General features: G+C 39.1%; 1 protein-coding gene across 1 annotated transcript; it reads right to left on the reverse strand.

Annotated features, from left to right (window-relative positions):
• Positions 1-14,471: 14,471 nt before the first annotated feature.
• LOC133402752 (uncharacterized) lies at positions 14,472-15,891 on the reverse strand. The gene has a single exon (XM_061676848.1). It carries the CDS (start codon positions 15,789-15,791, stop codon positions 14,763-14,765), a length of 1,029 nt encoding a protein of 342 aa, XP_061532832.1. The 5' UTR covers positions 15,792-15,891; the 3' UTR covers positions 14,472-14,762.
• Positions 15,892-16,206: the final 315 nt, after the last annotated feature.

The raw sequence follows: 16,206 nt of genomic DNA on the forward strand, positions 1-16,206 counted from the left end.
CATCTTAGTATCGTTTAGCTGATGTTATTTTAGCTACCTTAACCTCTTTCCTCAGTTCATCTTGTCTTACTATACATTAGCTGAGACGAGCTAAAATTGGCTAAATTTATCTAACATTATCTTAACCTATCCTCTGCTTATCTTATTTTAGCCTGTTTCAGATTGCTTCAGTTAATATAAAATTGGTTCTTATTTTAGCTTCCTTAGCCGCTGTTCGCTCAGCTTGTCTTTTATGTGTGTGTGTGTGTGTGTGTGTGTGTGTGATATTTTAGACGAGCTAAAATAGGCTAATTTTAGCTTAATCGAGTTTAGCTTTGCTTCGTTTATAGAAAAAAACTTAAGGGATCCAGTTGCCCAACTCGGACTAATCTGGCTTAGTGACTAAAACGCTCTCATTTTTAAAATTATTTACACAACAGTTTTCTTGTACAAATTACAAGTTGTAATTTGGGTACAAACTCTTAAGTGGTGCTAAAATTACATAATACATAATCGACAACATCAAATAATTTATTTAATGAATAAAGAATAAAATGTATGACCTACCTTAAATTAAAGGTTGATACATTCGAGGTCATCATCAGAAAATACATTTTCATCTTTCTGAAGTTTACTCTCAAAGGTACTAAAGAATTTACGAACAATCCACAGGAAGATCACTGGCCAACATACTGACACATGATGACTTAATACTTGGAAATGGGATTTTAAACTACTTATGTGTCTTTGTTTGTTTTTTGTTTTTTTTGTTTTGTCTTGAATGACTTCAAGTTGTCTCGCCTTTTGGATGCGTACCACCTTATATACACACACATCAAACGTTACCTGCATCCCCTACCTCTGTGTATTTATATTTGACCATATTTATTTCGGAACCACCCATGTGTTAATCATTGCAAAATCATCAGCAGCAGCAGCCATCATCAGGTTGCTGTTGATGTGTCCGCTTACAAACAACTGTAGCAAATAACCACTTATCTCCTGAATGGTGCTTTCCAAGACTACTAGAATTATTACCTCGCAAACACTGGCCGTCAGGGTTTGGCTTTCAAATATAGGATTGTCAATGTTGCCGCAGAGGTGTTCAGTTACGCACCGTACAGGCAAATGTTCTGGGACAATAAATCGGGGGTTGTTGATATTTCCCAACCTTTATCGAGCCAAGGCATATATCTTATATTGGACAAATGGGAAATGTACTTTCTCAGTGTGAAATCTTGGCATGTTTAGTTAAACACAAAGCTATTATTCTGTTATATGAATGGCAACAGGTGGATACACAGTTTTGGCATCTAATGGAAGAAAGAGCATTTAATGTCCTGGCTGCCACTAAATATCGCTGGCATTGATAGATATTTGTAAAAAAATAAATAACCATTTTCGGACCAAGTGAGTTAAATTGGATAATTTCTCGCACAGTGATTGGCAATCACTGGATTAGACTAGTTTACCTACCTATCTTAGCAAGACATTTGGGTCAATTGTATTTCTAAAAATGTAATAATATTGTTGAAACAAGCATATGTTTTTATTTGATTCAATTACTTTTTAACTTCCTTTGTGTCCCATTACTTTTGTCCTAGCAGTGTGTCCCCATAAGAAGTGCTACTACCGCGTGTCATGCAGCCTAACCCGTTGTTTAAAAAAAAAAAAAAAAAAAAAAAAAGCTTTAACCAAAGTTAGAGGTTAGATGCAGTTTTATTATTGTTATTGTTCTCATATAAAGCAGCTTGCATTGGTTGAAATAATAAAAAAGAAGGAATATTAAAAAAAAAGTCAATGAGCAGCTAGAAAACCTTCATTCATATCAATGAAGGCCAACTGTGCTATGAGGTCTGTATCAGAAAATGTAAAGAATACTTGACGCACTATGTGCCAGACATTTTTGTAGAGATGTAATCCTGTTCTCTGTAATAACCGTGAAGACTTGTAACTTATATGTGTTATTGTTTGCAATATTCATACTTGAACCGTGTGCTAAATATGAAAGATGGGCATTGAACAGAGACGTGAGCGCGCTCATCTACCTGCCTTTTTATCCAAAGATTTTTTTCTTTAAAGAATGCTAATGTTACCTATACAGTATGTACAGTACAGTATGTAGCCTGTATAAAAATGAATGATTTATTACGGTGCTGTGTTACTAATTGTACCAATACTGTATGTCTCGCCACTACTAACACTTTTGAAAAATAAGGAATAATAAATAATGGAATGAAAGTGTTTCCATTTGTGTTCTTTTCACAAACACTACCTTCCAAATGATCAGTAACTACAGTGGACAGAACCTCTCTGGTCCTGCATGCACATTTAGCCTTCCATTGGCAGTTCGTCAGGACTTTTTTTGCACTGCAAAAGTGGATTGGATGACACGAGCGTCCAGTGCCGTGACTGATGCGAACCTTTGACATCAGACATTATAGTGGCCACATATTTCTTCCCTGCGCTGCACTTCTGGCCTTCCATTGGCAAGTTTTGAGGCCTTTATTTTCGCATTCACCATAGCTGACCAGTGGGTGGCATTGGATGAACTTTGACATCGGTCACTACATGAGCAAGATATTCCTTCCCGGGGTGCTAAACAGGGTTAGGGTTTCAAAACAGTGTTAGTGTTTTAAAGTAGGGTTTCAAAACATAGATATGGCTTCAAGTGACGTTTAGGTTTTCAAATGTATGTTTCAAAACAGGATTAGGGTCTCAAAACAGGGCGAGGGTTGCAAATTCGGTTTTCAAAATAGTTTTAGGGTTTCAAAACTGGGTTAGGGTTTCACATTAAGGTTTAAACAGGGTTAGGATTTCAAATTAGGGTCTCAAAACAGGGTTAGAATCTCAAACAGGGTTAAGGTTAAAAACAGTGTTAGGGTTTCAAAGTAGGGTTTTAAAACAGTTAGGGTTTTAAAGTAGGGTTTCAAAGCAGGGTTAGGGTTTCAAAACAGGGTTAGGGTTTCATAGTAGGATTTCAAAACAGTGTTAGGGTTTCAAATAAGGGTTTCAAAACAGGGTTAGGGCTTCAAAGTAGGGTTTCAAAACAATGTTAGGGTTTCAAAGTAGGGTTTCAAAACAGATATGGTTTCAAGTGAGTTTTAGCTTTTCAAATTTATGTTTCAAAAAAGGATTAGGGTTTCAAAACAGGGTTAGGGTTTCAAAGCTGGGTTTTAAAACATGGTTCTCTATTTAAAATTACGGTTTTAAAAATCAGGGATAGGGTTTCAAATTAAGGTTTTGAAACGGTTAGGGTTTCCAATTAAGGTTTCAAAACAGGGTTAGGGTTTCAAAGTAGGGTTTGAAAACAGGGCTAGGGTTTCAAATTATGGTTTTAAAATAGGATTAGGGTTTCACATTAGTATTTCAAAACAGGTTTAGGGTTTCAAAGTAGGGTTTCAAAGTAGGATTTCAAAACAGTATTAGGGTTTCAAAGTAAGTTTTCAAAACAGCCTTAGGGTTTGAAATTAGGCTTTTAAACCAGGGCTAGGGTTTTAAAGTAGGATTTCAAAACAGGGTTAGGGTTTCAAACTAGGGTTTCAAAACAGTGTTAGGGTTTCAAAGTAGGGTTTCAAAACAGGGTTCGGTTTCGAATTAGGGTTTTAAAACAGTGTTAGGTTTTCAAAACAGGGTTCGGGTTTCGAAGGAGGTTGTCAAAACAGTGTGAGGGTCTCAAATTAGGGTTTCAAAACAGGGTTGGGGTTTCAAAACAGAGGTAGGGTTTTAAAGTAGGGTTTCAAAGCAGGGTAAGGGTTTTAAAACAGGGTAAGGGTTTTAAAACAGGGTTAGCGTTTCAAAACAGCAGTAGTGTTTCAAATTAGGGTTTTATAACAGGTTTCGTGTTTTAAAGTTGAGTTACAAAACAGTGTTAGGGTTTCAAATTACAGTTTCAATATAGTGTTACGGTTTCATAATAAGTATTTCAAAACAGGGTTAGGGTTTCAAAGTAGGGTTTCAAAACAGGGTTAGGGTTTCAAAGTAAGGTTTGAACACAGTGTTAGTGTTTCCCAATGTAATTGTAATAAAAACCGATTTTATTGTCATTCGTCGATATCGTTATTTAACATTGTCAAATTAGAAAATCTATTTGCTGGAGTTTTGAATGGTGTTTACATTCCCCTCGAATGTTTTGGGGTTGAATTGCTTCTTCATCGTCAAGCCCTCGGGCGTTGCAAGGGAAAACCCCTTGTTTTAGGAAAACTTCCGATCTTGACTACAAAACGAATGCAGTTATAAAGTGCGAATTTCATGAATTCTTTTGCTTGGCAATTGCATTTGGTACCAGCGGGTTCATGCCCCTCCAGGTGTACAATTATCAGGGATTGACGGACTTCGCTCCACGTCGTCCTTTCATCCCTGATAATCGTACACCTCGTCGGGCATTAACCCTGACGTATTCGCGTACGATCTCTCGATCGTCGTCATAACTCATAATGGCTACATGTAAATTCTCTGACGACCGGACAGAATGACTGGTTGGCGAAGGATCTCAAATGGAAAGTTCGATGCAGACTTAATGCGAAATGGTCTGACATCTCCAACATGGAGGAGGCGGCACTTGTGAACTACATCAGAATGATACAAATCAAGTTACTCAAATTTCACCAATTAGATGATTTTTTTTTTTTTTTTTTTTTACTGAGAAATTAGGGAATTTTGAAATCTCAAATGTGTAGGACATCAAAACTCGAGCGCATAGAAGAAAACAGCTACTGGATATCTGGCTACCGTAGTGACATCTGTGCAAGTCTCTCATTCAGACTCCCCCCCCCCCCCCCCCAGTATTTCTTCCTTCCTGTGGTTTCCGAACCTGAAGGGTCCCCCAAAGGATTGTGTTCCACCTAAGAGGTTCCACTGTATGTGCTTGTGTTTATGATTTCAAACGAACACGTGAGCGACATAAGAAAAGCAGCGTTTTCACAGCATTTGTTCTCCAGGACAAAGGTGCGGGTACCCCGGCAGAAGGCCGTGTTTATGTAGCACTTGCTTTCATGGAGATAACTCTGTGCGTTGAAAACAGATCCCCTGGTCCAGACGGCTGCCTCTGTTTCTCAAAAAAATAAATACAAAATAAAAATTTAATCTAAGGATTTAGGGACCTGAAGCATGACAGTCACTCCCCTTCAGAGCAATTTCCCCACTGCTCCGCCATCTAAAAAGTCTCACTTACCCCCCCCCCCCGCTCAGGAAATGGCTTCTCGGGCATAAAACAAGACCGAACCGCAAAGAGAGTTGTCATAAAAGAGACGAGGGTGATTGATGTTTACGATGAAATGCATTCTGCACATTCCTGCATGATCTGCAGCTGCTCGGAAAGAATGCTAACATTTGAAATTCTAAAAAAAAGTCTAACATGATTTTTTTTTATTTTTTTTATTGCATCAAAGAGACAGATTTACAATTTGAATAAACTGCATGTTTCATAACCTTTCATAGAATGCAATCTTTGCCAATTCCTTGAAGTATTCAGAGTATTTGATTGGGAACCTGCTGTTGAATTTATGGTCAGCTTGCACCGAGTGACCCCAAAAGAAGTGTTTTATCCTGGGTATACAGTGACCTCTAGTGCATCTAATTGGATACTGCACCCGCCGACTGGTCAATTTATGTAGGAGTATATTTAATAACAACAATGATGATGATAGTAATAATATTATTATTAGACTTTCCAGAAATAAGAAAATAATGATAATTATATTATAAAATAGAAATAAATGAATACATAATATGTAATAGTAATGATGATATTACACATATAAAAACGAATTTAAAAAATAATAACAACATGAAACAAATCTAATAAAAAGTACTAATATAGTAATAATAATGTAGGGGGGGACACTAGCTGTAGTAACCACGTACCGCCAGCAGATAGTGGTAAAGCGTCATACACCTGATGTGAGTGACGCTTTTATTTTTTTTCAAGATTCGAAATCGCTGCTCGTTTTTATCTTTTAAACGTACTTTTAAATATGTTTATGTTAGTTATTAGGTGTTGTATATGGAAAATAAAGCACAAATTGTAGTTTTAGCTTAGGGGTTGCTCCTCTGGAGTTGTGAAGCATAATTTATTTATTAATTAAATCACTGTGGTAAATCCAAATTGGCAGTGTATTTGTAAGATGACATATATATATATATATATATATATATATATATATATATATATATATATATATATATATATATATATATTTAAAAGTGTGCCAATGTGAATGTACACGCTACATGCTAAGACACATCACAATCATCTATTTATGAAGAAATTAGGTCAAAAACTCGGATCCATGACGTTAGCACTGATGCTAATGTTAAAACAGCACAAGCAGTGTCCCGGCTGGTGCGATAGAGCACTATAGTATTCAATTTGGAATCAAATTCCTATGCTTTGTTGCTCTAACCCATTGTATACCTCCCCCGTATTCGTATACGCGCTATTGAACCTCCTCCCCTGAAGCCTGGCGATTTTTGAACGATATCTGGCACATGATGATGAAGTAGGGGTTACATCATCATCCAAGTCAGTATGGTTGCGGTGAAATGTCGCATTGGTATGTGCTTTTAATCAGTTTTGGTTTGATCAAACTTTGCGGCAGTACTTACCTTTGGCGTACAAAAATCCCTCATGATTTTGAACAATGTACAACACAAGATGGTTGAGGCAGTATAGTGGTTAAATCATCATTCAACACAAAATAGTTGAGGCAATAAAAAAAAAAAAAAAGCTGAATTAGAATGTGTTTCGAATCAGTTTTCAGTTGATCAAAGTTTGTGGGATTATTTAGCTCGGCCATAACGAGAAATATTCATTTTAATCGGGCAGCTGGAGTCATAGCGCATGTTATCACATGTCCTGGTCACCTTTCTACCAGTAAAAAACTTCCGTAGATCGGATTATTAGGAAATATATCGAAGCAATAACTGATTTTGAAAAAAAAAAAAAAATTCCTATCATGTATATAAAGTTTCTCGTTGGCATTTTACTGTTCAAGCACGGTACTGATTTTGAAAGACATCATACACAACCTGTGCAAGGTAGCCAAGGTCAATGGAAGCGACACGATGAGTCATTAATTTATGTTCAAGCAAGAACCCTGTGTTGTTGTTGTGTTTTTATTTTATTTTATTTTATTTTTTTACAATTGCATTGTTTTAGGACCTGAACACAATTAGGAGCAGTGGCACAGTGTTTTCCTCATAGAACATACGTTCCGCCTGTAAAAAGTTGGTCCGTGTCAGCATAGTTTGGAAAATAGGAGTCAAAGTTCCTCATATTGTCAAAGCAGGGAGGAGCCTTCATGACCAGCAGAGAGGGGCTTTGGGGAATGCTGAGCTAATTATTTTTAACAGCTTCAACACTCTGGAGGGCTTTTTAATGTTGTGGTTCATGGAGTCGGGGTATGAATTTTTGAAAGTGTTTTAAAATAATGTCACTCTTGTTGTGTAGCTACTCACGTCAATGACAAGCCTGTTGGGTGCCCATTTCCATTGATTGATGACTGAATAATTAAAAAAAAAAAAAAATCACCAAGTATATAAAATGAGGCTTCAAAATCGTGACAAATCCAGCCTTTGTCTCCGCACTCCAACGCTGTGGGCATCCGCTGAAACCAAGCCGCTTTGAAAAATGGATGGTTCTTCGGCTAACAACTTTCTTATGCCGTCGCATCGCTATGTGTTTGAGACGCGAAAATATATCCCCTTAAGCCTCCGGTGGCTGAAATACATCTCACGTAATGGGGCTTGCCATGGCGGAATGCGAAGCCCTAGCCATTAGCTAGCTTGCGAGCTAACAGCCTCCGGGGGCCTCCTCCCGATGGCGTGCTTATCTGCGGTTATCGCCTCCTCGCTTGGGAGTTTAAAAGAACAACACTAAGCTGTCCCGTAAATTGCGGCATCCAGGGAAGATGCATTTTCCGCTAATAGGCATAGCTAGCTAGCTAAATAACAACTGCGCCGGATAACCACAGGTGCGAATGAAGGTGCTCAAGTTCTTTTATAGAGGAGGGAGTGTGTCACTGTGCGCCATTTTAGCCATGCCAAAAAAAAAATTAATAAAAAATCTGGTAAACTGAAATGTTGACCAACTGTTTTTGAGCTATATCTCTACCATAAAGTAATGTATTGTTCTCAGTCTTTGCACATTTTCAGCAATTATCTTGTCAGCAGATTCTGGTTGGAATCCCTCTGGAACATTTTGAAAAACACGCTTGTTAGGTTCATCGAAGACTAAATCGTCCATAGATGTGAGTGTGCTTGGTCGTTTGTCTGTGTACGTGCTGTTGCGATTAGCTGGTGAACCGTCCAGGGAGCATCCCACTTCTGTCGCTGAAGTCAGCTGCGAAAGCTCACCCGAGACCCAAATGAGAACAACAACAAAAAAACTTTCTTGGATGTAAACATTCCCTAAATTAGCCCCCCCCCCCCCCCCCCCCCCCCAAAAAAAAACTAATCCTGTCTATTGTGTCAGACTGAATTACAGATGATTTTGAAAAATTTCACAGAACCGAATTTGAGCGCTAACAGCTGTTTGCAAACATCAAACATAACCAGCGTGCATTAACTTCACATCGAAACAAAAATCAACTGAAAGTTCCCTGACTCGCTTCAAAAGATGCTCACAAATCAAACGCGTTTCACACGGACATCTCGGAATTTCGCATGAAATGTAACTGGAATAGACATTCACAAGCTCTTCACACGCCGCGCGACGGCCAAAACGGGATTTGTGAGTCACGATGTCGACCTCCCAGCTACTCGCCCGCACTGGCGCAAAAAGCGGCACTGTCTATCAGCCGCCATGAGGAGCCCATTTTACTGGGATTTATTGGCCCGGAAGACGTGTTAGACGTGATTACATGTGTTCTGGTTCAAAATAATACCACAGAAAAATGCACAAAAACATGCCACATTGAATGCATCAGTCAGAGAACAATACATGCTAATAAAACAATGATGGAGGAGAACAACGCTCTCCAATATAGGGCAGATTGAGGGCCTTTGCAGCAAAATGGAGACTATGGGAGTATAACACTGCAGTGTCCATAGCTAAGGCACACTGACAGGTAAGCTAACGATAGCGTTAGTGTTAAATGGGGAGCAGAGGCCAACAACATGTTTGTTGTGTTGCTTTCCTGTTACTTAATTTTTTTCCCACACGTTCGAAATAAAGAATTCACTTTAAAACAAATAGAAGCTTCTATCTTGCGATATGTTAGCATTCCAAATGTTGGCATGTTAACATTTTGTCCTCTCATTTGATTTTTCAAATAGTAGGCTACTAATATCAAGCTATCATTCTATCTATCTATCTCATAGGCGTGATGCGAAATCTTTACATGTCTGCTTTTGTACTTTCTTTACACGTCGCTAAGATATGTTGCTATATGTAAGCATAGCCACTGTTAGCATGTTAGCATTGAACCAAGTCTCATGAGCCATTTGAAATAGTACTGGGATGATGTAAAATCTATGGAGGACTGACTCAGTGCTTTTGTTACTTATGTTACTAAGCTATCCTGCTAAATTAGCATAGCAACTGTTAGCATTTTATCTAGCCTCATTGGAATTTTCAAATAGTACTAGTACTCGTAGGCATGATGTGAAATCTTTACAATTCTGCATTTGTACTGTCTTTACACATGTTGCTAAGCAATTCTGAATAAGAAGGGGGGAAAAGCCACTTTATCTCCATGGTAGCCATATACAATATACAACATTTGCACAAAGAGCTTATCTGTTTGGGTGATAAAAGTACTTTTAAAGGCATTTTTTTTTCTTGGTGAAGCCAGCTCAGAACCAGAGTGGCTTTCAAAGAGCCACACAGTGAGGCCTCCCGGTGCGTTGCACTGATGCTTTCTGAGATAGACGCTACATAGTCAAAGCAAAATCCCCGTGTTGTCAGCCTCCCGCCCGTCACACCTTTACACCTCTCTCATCTTGAACTGTTGTTGCACTGGCCCTTCACTGTCATGCCGTTATCCCCCGCATGAATCCACACACGCAACAAGGCTGACAGGGATCCTTTTCTCTCAAAAACAAAAGCTTCAAACTACTCAGACAATATAAGTACAATGGATGTCTGGACTAAGCATCTTAAATGATTTTTCCCCAAGCAAACAAATAGGGCCAATTAGAAACTTTGTTTCCCTCTTTTTTTAATCATAATAAGTTTCTAATTTAACATTGACGCAAGAATGTTATGCACGTTTGATCTTTGCATAAAGGTCGCGTGTGTACACACAAGATGCTTATTAAACCTTGATGTGGAATTTTTCCTCCATCTGATTTCTATCAGGTGCAAGAGCATGAATGGCTAATTTTGCCGATAGAAGCGTTTTTATTAGAGAGCCGGTGGAAATGATAGAGTTGCTTTCAAAGCTTTAAAAGGCACAGGCCGACTGGACTTTTGAGTCTACAGCTGCTCCCCATATAAAGTTCCCAGGTACTTCACCAGGAATTCAGTACATCCCAAATAAAGACAACGGGCTGAAATACTGTCCACCTGGTGACAAATAAAAGAGTAAGCAGCATCCTGACTCCGTTAATAATCATAAGAGCGGACTGTTTAATGCACTTTTACAACCGGCCTGCAACTTTTGTCGAGGGGAAAACCCCACAAAAGAGACGGAGGGAAAAATAACAGCACTTTTTCAAAGAAAAAGTTCAAAGTATCAGTCATTTTTCTGCAATATTTTGTGGAACATTTTTAAACCACAAAATCAAAATAAAATCTGTAATAGTGCACAAATAAAACCACAATTTCAAGAAAAAAATGATGACAATATTTTTTTGAAGTTGGTCTTATTACGAGAATGAAGACCAATTCTATCAAGACAAAGTCATTATTATTTGAGAAAAAAACAATTCATAAGGACTTTGCAGACACGAGAATATCCATCCATCCATCCATTTTCTGAGCCGCTTCTCCTCACTAGGGTCGCGGGCATGCTGGAGCCCATCCCAGCTATCATCGGGTAGGAGGCGGGGTACACCCTGAACTGGTTGCCAGCCAATCGCAGGGCACATACAAACAAACAACCATTCGCACTCACATTCACACCTACGGGCAATTTAGAGTTGTCAATTAACCTACCGTGCATGTTTTGGGATGTGGGAGGAAACCGCAGTGCCCGGAGAAAACCCACGCAGGCACGGGGAGAACATGCAAACTCCACACAGGCGGGGCTGGGGATTGAACCCCAGTCCTCAGAACTGTGAGGCAGACGCTCTAACCAGTCGCTCACCGTGCCGCCGACACGAGAATAGTCATAGTTAAAAAAAAAATTTGAATTTGAGTTTTTGTGTCCACACAAACTTTTGAAAATAGTCTTACTTTTTCAAGAAAGGTTGTTGATTTATAAGAGAAATTGTGTTTTATTGTTAAACAATTTACGTGTAATTTTACAAATAAAGCAAGAATAATTTAGGAGAATTTTTTCATAGTGTAATTGTTACGACAATTAAGTTGTATTTTTAAAGATAAGTCATTAATTTACCAGATTATTATTATTATTATTAATTTATTTTAATTTTAAAACGAGGTTGGCAAAACTTTTCTATTTTTCACAAAAATTTAACACTTTTGGAAAAAAGGAGCCAGACCCCAATTTTTTTTCTTAACATTACATTTAAAATAATGTTTAAAGTTGTAATACTGCAAGGAAGAATATTTGTTTTCAAGAAATGTGACAAGAAAAAGTGTTTTAGAAAGAGTGGTAAATATTATGAGAATAGTTAGAATAGCTGTAATACAATTAGAAGACAGTCCATTTATTTCAATAAATTGTCCAAAAAGTAGTACTATTATTTTTAAGAATTAAGTAATTTTTTGAAAGAATTGTCAAAGTAAAGCTGTTAACGAGGTCAACAGGTTTATTTCAGCAACTATGTGAAGAAAGTTAAAGCAAAAAATCATCGGAACAACGGCTCGTATCTTGAAAAACTTGTAAGTGGAGTCACTAGCATCTCATTCTTCATCTGGATTCCTCTGTATGTCCTGGATATGTACAGCATTGGATATTCAAAATCCTTGGAGATGACCACTGAACTCATTTGCATCTCTCATCTTGTGTGGATATCATTTCAAACCAATAGTTGGTTTGAAATGAACAAAGTGAGAGGCCAAAGAGAGCAAGAATGCTAACGGTTTTCCCCCGACAAATCAGATTTGCAAAAGCCTGCAGCGTCCGCTAACCTCTGATTTTCTGATTTGCTTGGTACATTCCGCAGACTTGGCAGCCAGCGAGACGGCGAGCGCCTCAGGAACCATCTGACGTGGGCATAAATACTTTCCAAGGGTAATTGACCCTTTTTTTTCCCCTGCACGCCACCATCAAAAGGGGTCGAGCCCACGTAGACGCCGACGGCCTCTGATTAAACACGTTTCCAGGCCAATCTGCTGAAGGCGTACGAGATGTGTTTCATTAAAGAAATTTGCACCCGGAAGTGATGTGGCGGGCCAACTTCTTCAAGAAAGCGCAGCAAACACCAGCTTTGCTTTCCCAAACTGATGTGTGCCGTGTGGAGGGAGCGCCAGTGCAGCCGGCAATGACAAAAGATGACATTGGCGTGTTCGTTTTATGCCACCGCGCTCAGGGGGCCTCCATTATGAGGCTGTCACACAACATTAGGCCAGACCGCAGACACTTTCATGTGTGGATTACCATTCACCCTTTGCAGATAATAGATATTTGCCCTGGCTAATCCGTTCCTCTGTTGATTTTGTTGTTGTTGCTGCTTCTTTTAATAACTTCTTGCGAGCAAGCACATTTTTAGCGCAAGAATGTCTAAAATGTAAGAAGCTGGAACAAAGACACAGTTAAGGCATTTACGATGGCAAGTACAGTGGATACGGAAAGTATTCAGACCCCCTTAAATTTTTCACTCTTTGTTAAATTGCAGCCATTTGCTAAAACCATTTAAGTTAATTTTTCCCTCATTAATGTACACACAGCACCCCATATTGACAGAAAAAAAACTAATTGTTGAAATGTTTGCTGATTTATTCAAAAAGAAAAACTTAAATATCACACAGCCATAAGTATTCAGACCCTTTGCTGTGACACTCATATGTTTAACTCGGGTGCTTTCCATTTCTTCTGATCATCCTTGAGATGGTTCTACACCTTCATTGGAGTCCAGCTGTGTTTGATTATACTGATGGGACTGGTTGCATTCGAAGGAAAGATTAATGCGGCCAAGTACAGGGATATCCTGGACGAAAAGCTTCTCCAGAGTGCTCAGGACCTCAGACTGGGCCGAAGGGTCACCTGACAAGACTGACCCTAAGCACACAGCTAAAATAAGAAAGGAGTGGCTTCAGAACAACTCCGTGACTGTTTTTGAATGGCCCAGCCAGAGCCCCGACTTAAACCCAATTGAGCATCTGAGGAGAGACCTGAAAATGGCTGTCCACCAACGTTCACCATCCAACCTGACAGAACTGGAGAGGATCTACAAGGAGGAACGGCAGACGATCCCCAAATCCAGGTGTGAAAATCAAGTTGCATCATTCCCAAAGACTCATGGCTGTATTAGCTCAAAAGGGTTCTTCTCCTAAATACTGAGGAAAGGGTCTGAATACTTATGGCTGTGTGATATTTCAGTTTTTGTTTTTTAATAAACCTGCAAAAAATTCAACAATTTAGTTTTTTTATTATTATTTATTATTAGACTTTTTCTTTTTACTTTTTCCCCCCAAATAGTTGCAATATTATGAGAAGAAATTCTGCTTTTTTTCAAGAACAACAATCCTGAAATGATTAGCATTAAAGCTGTATTTTTTCCCCCAAAAGTGTCATATTACGACATTAAAATAATACTTTTGTAACAAAGTTCAACAATTATTACTTTTAAGCCATACAGCAGGCCTTTTTTTTTTGAAGGAGTTGTAATATTTAAAAAAAAATGTTATTACAAAGAAAAACTAATAAAATTATTTGGTTGTGTAAATTTTCTTAGAGTTGTGATACATTGAGAATACAAAATTAAGTAAAAAAAATAATTCTACACAATTTATCTTTTAAAATAGACAACATTTTCAATCAGTTAGACTTTTGAATTGACAATTGTCATTTTGATTAGATACTAGATTTGACCTTAGCCACAATGTGAATGAAGCATTATTCAAAATTCATGGGTACTATACTAGAAAGATAAAGTCAATTCAAATACATACCCCCAAAATGGTACAATTGGGTATTCTCTGGGAAAACAAGCCTTAAGAAGTCAAACATCACCTAGAGTCAGCAAATCTTGTGAGACTTCAGGATTAGCTGCACACCAGGAAATGGTCTGGCTGTTCAGTACAATAAAATTAATTATTACTATCAATTACATACACACATTGATTTCTACCAGGCAGACAGAAATACAGTACACGCATCATACACTACCCGACAAACATGACGGACATGACATTTATGATAGAAAGGACTATAACGAAAACATTTTTTTTTCAATGAGGACATCATAATTTAAACAACAAATACACACGTTTGGATACATTTATTATATGTTCATAGTTAAAACACCAATTTATAGACATGGCGTACGGGGATGTTTATGATGAAAACAACGCATTTTTAGATGTCTTGTTTGGGCATATTACTTCCTTCAAGACATCATAAAACATGAATTTGCATACTGTGTGTAAATTTATAATGACATAATTACAACATGAATTTCTAGACATTGTGTGGGGATATTTATCACACTCGTAAGCATTTTCAAAGACTTCCCGTGTACACTGTAGATTTCCTTAGCAGAGAGAAAAATAATCAATGTAATGACTTTAAAGAGGTTGACATGTTTGGTGTCTGCGGGTTTTTGGTCCTGGGCTTTGGGACCGGTGAGGGTTCTCTGGCAGCCGCTTGGTGCAGCTGTGGAAGGCTTTCACTGGGCGTAGAAGCACTCGTATGACAAGTTCTGGATAAAGGTTCTGGAAACGCGGACGTAGGAAAGTCGGCGGGGTTCATGGTCTCGTAATCTGGGCTGCTGCGCTCAGGTCTCTGCTGTTTTACAGAAACCATCCTGAGGTCCCCTTTGCCCGAGACACACATGTCGCTTTTGCCACGTCCTTGGCGTTGACACAACATGGCGAGGATGACGAGCAGAAGAAGAAACACAGCCGCTCCTCCCCCCAGCACCGCGATGATCGTTTTAGAAGTAAAACAAAGCAGAACCGGTGTTGTTGCTGGTGAAGTCGGGGGTGGGTTTTTACAGACTGGACGAACAGTGTCACTCCTCTCTGTGCTAAATCTGTTCTTCACCCTACATGCGAAATTCTTTTCCTTGTCCAGGGATACGTTCAAAGTCTGCTTGGTCGCACCCAATAAGTTGATATCGTCAACGGTCCACGAAAAGGATAAGTCTTGAGGATTCGCCACGTGGCAGCTGAGATTGACAAATCCGATTTTCAGGTCGCAGAAGTAACTGAGCCGCGGTTGTGACACCTTGTCCATCGTGCAGAGACGGCTGGTCCACAGCGTCACCAGGGTACGGTTTGGATGGCGGACGGTGGCCTGGTACCAGCCCCCACTGGAGAGATTCAAGTTCTTCAGCAGAAGAGAACCGGTCTGAGAGACGTCCTCCTGCTTTCCGACAGACACTCTGGTTTGCTCCCGGTTGAAAACGATGGTGCCGTTGTGAGTCCAGCTCAGCACGTCCGTGTTGGCCAGCTGGTTGTAAACAAATGGAAGCTCCATCGTTTGTCCAACTGCCGCGTACAAGTCGCACATGTCCTTGTCGGAGGAGGAGAACGACAAGAATCCAGGCAGAACGATCGCTAGGAGCGTGACAGCATACATGACTCGAGATGGATCGTTCTCCCGAATTGAAGAATACTATAAAAGCATCAGAACCGGTGCAAGATGCTACTCTTCCTGTGAAGAAGTGACTGTTGTGAAGCCCTTGGGAAGAAGTGAATCTTCTAGAGGAAGGAACTTGTGTTGGTCAACTCTACTTTCAGTTCTCGGAAAACGGCAGCAAGCATTGTCATGTTGCAATACTTACAGACAAGACATGGGGAATATATGTATATATAGATTTGTTTGGAAGGCATGTGGTATATTACGACTGGCAAGAGCTTGGCATCTTTTTTTTTAAATAAAACTTTTCCAAATTTTATTGCACTTTCTTGTTTGTAAATTTGATTTCATACATTTTGCACGGGCAGCACGGTGGGAAAAGTGGTAGGCACATCTGGCTCTCAGTTCTGAGGTT

This window comes from Phycodurus eques, chromosome 5, assembly GCF_024500275.1.
Source record: "Phycodurus eques isolate BA_2022a chromosome 5, UOR_Pequ_1.1, whole genome shotgun sequence".
In the NCBI taxonomy this organism is placed as follows: Eukaryota; Metazoa; Chordata; class Actinopteri; order Syngnathiformes; family Syngnathidae; genus Phycodurus; species Phycodurus eques.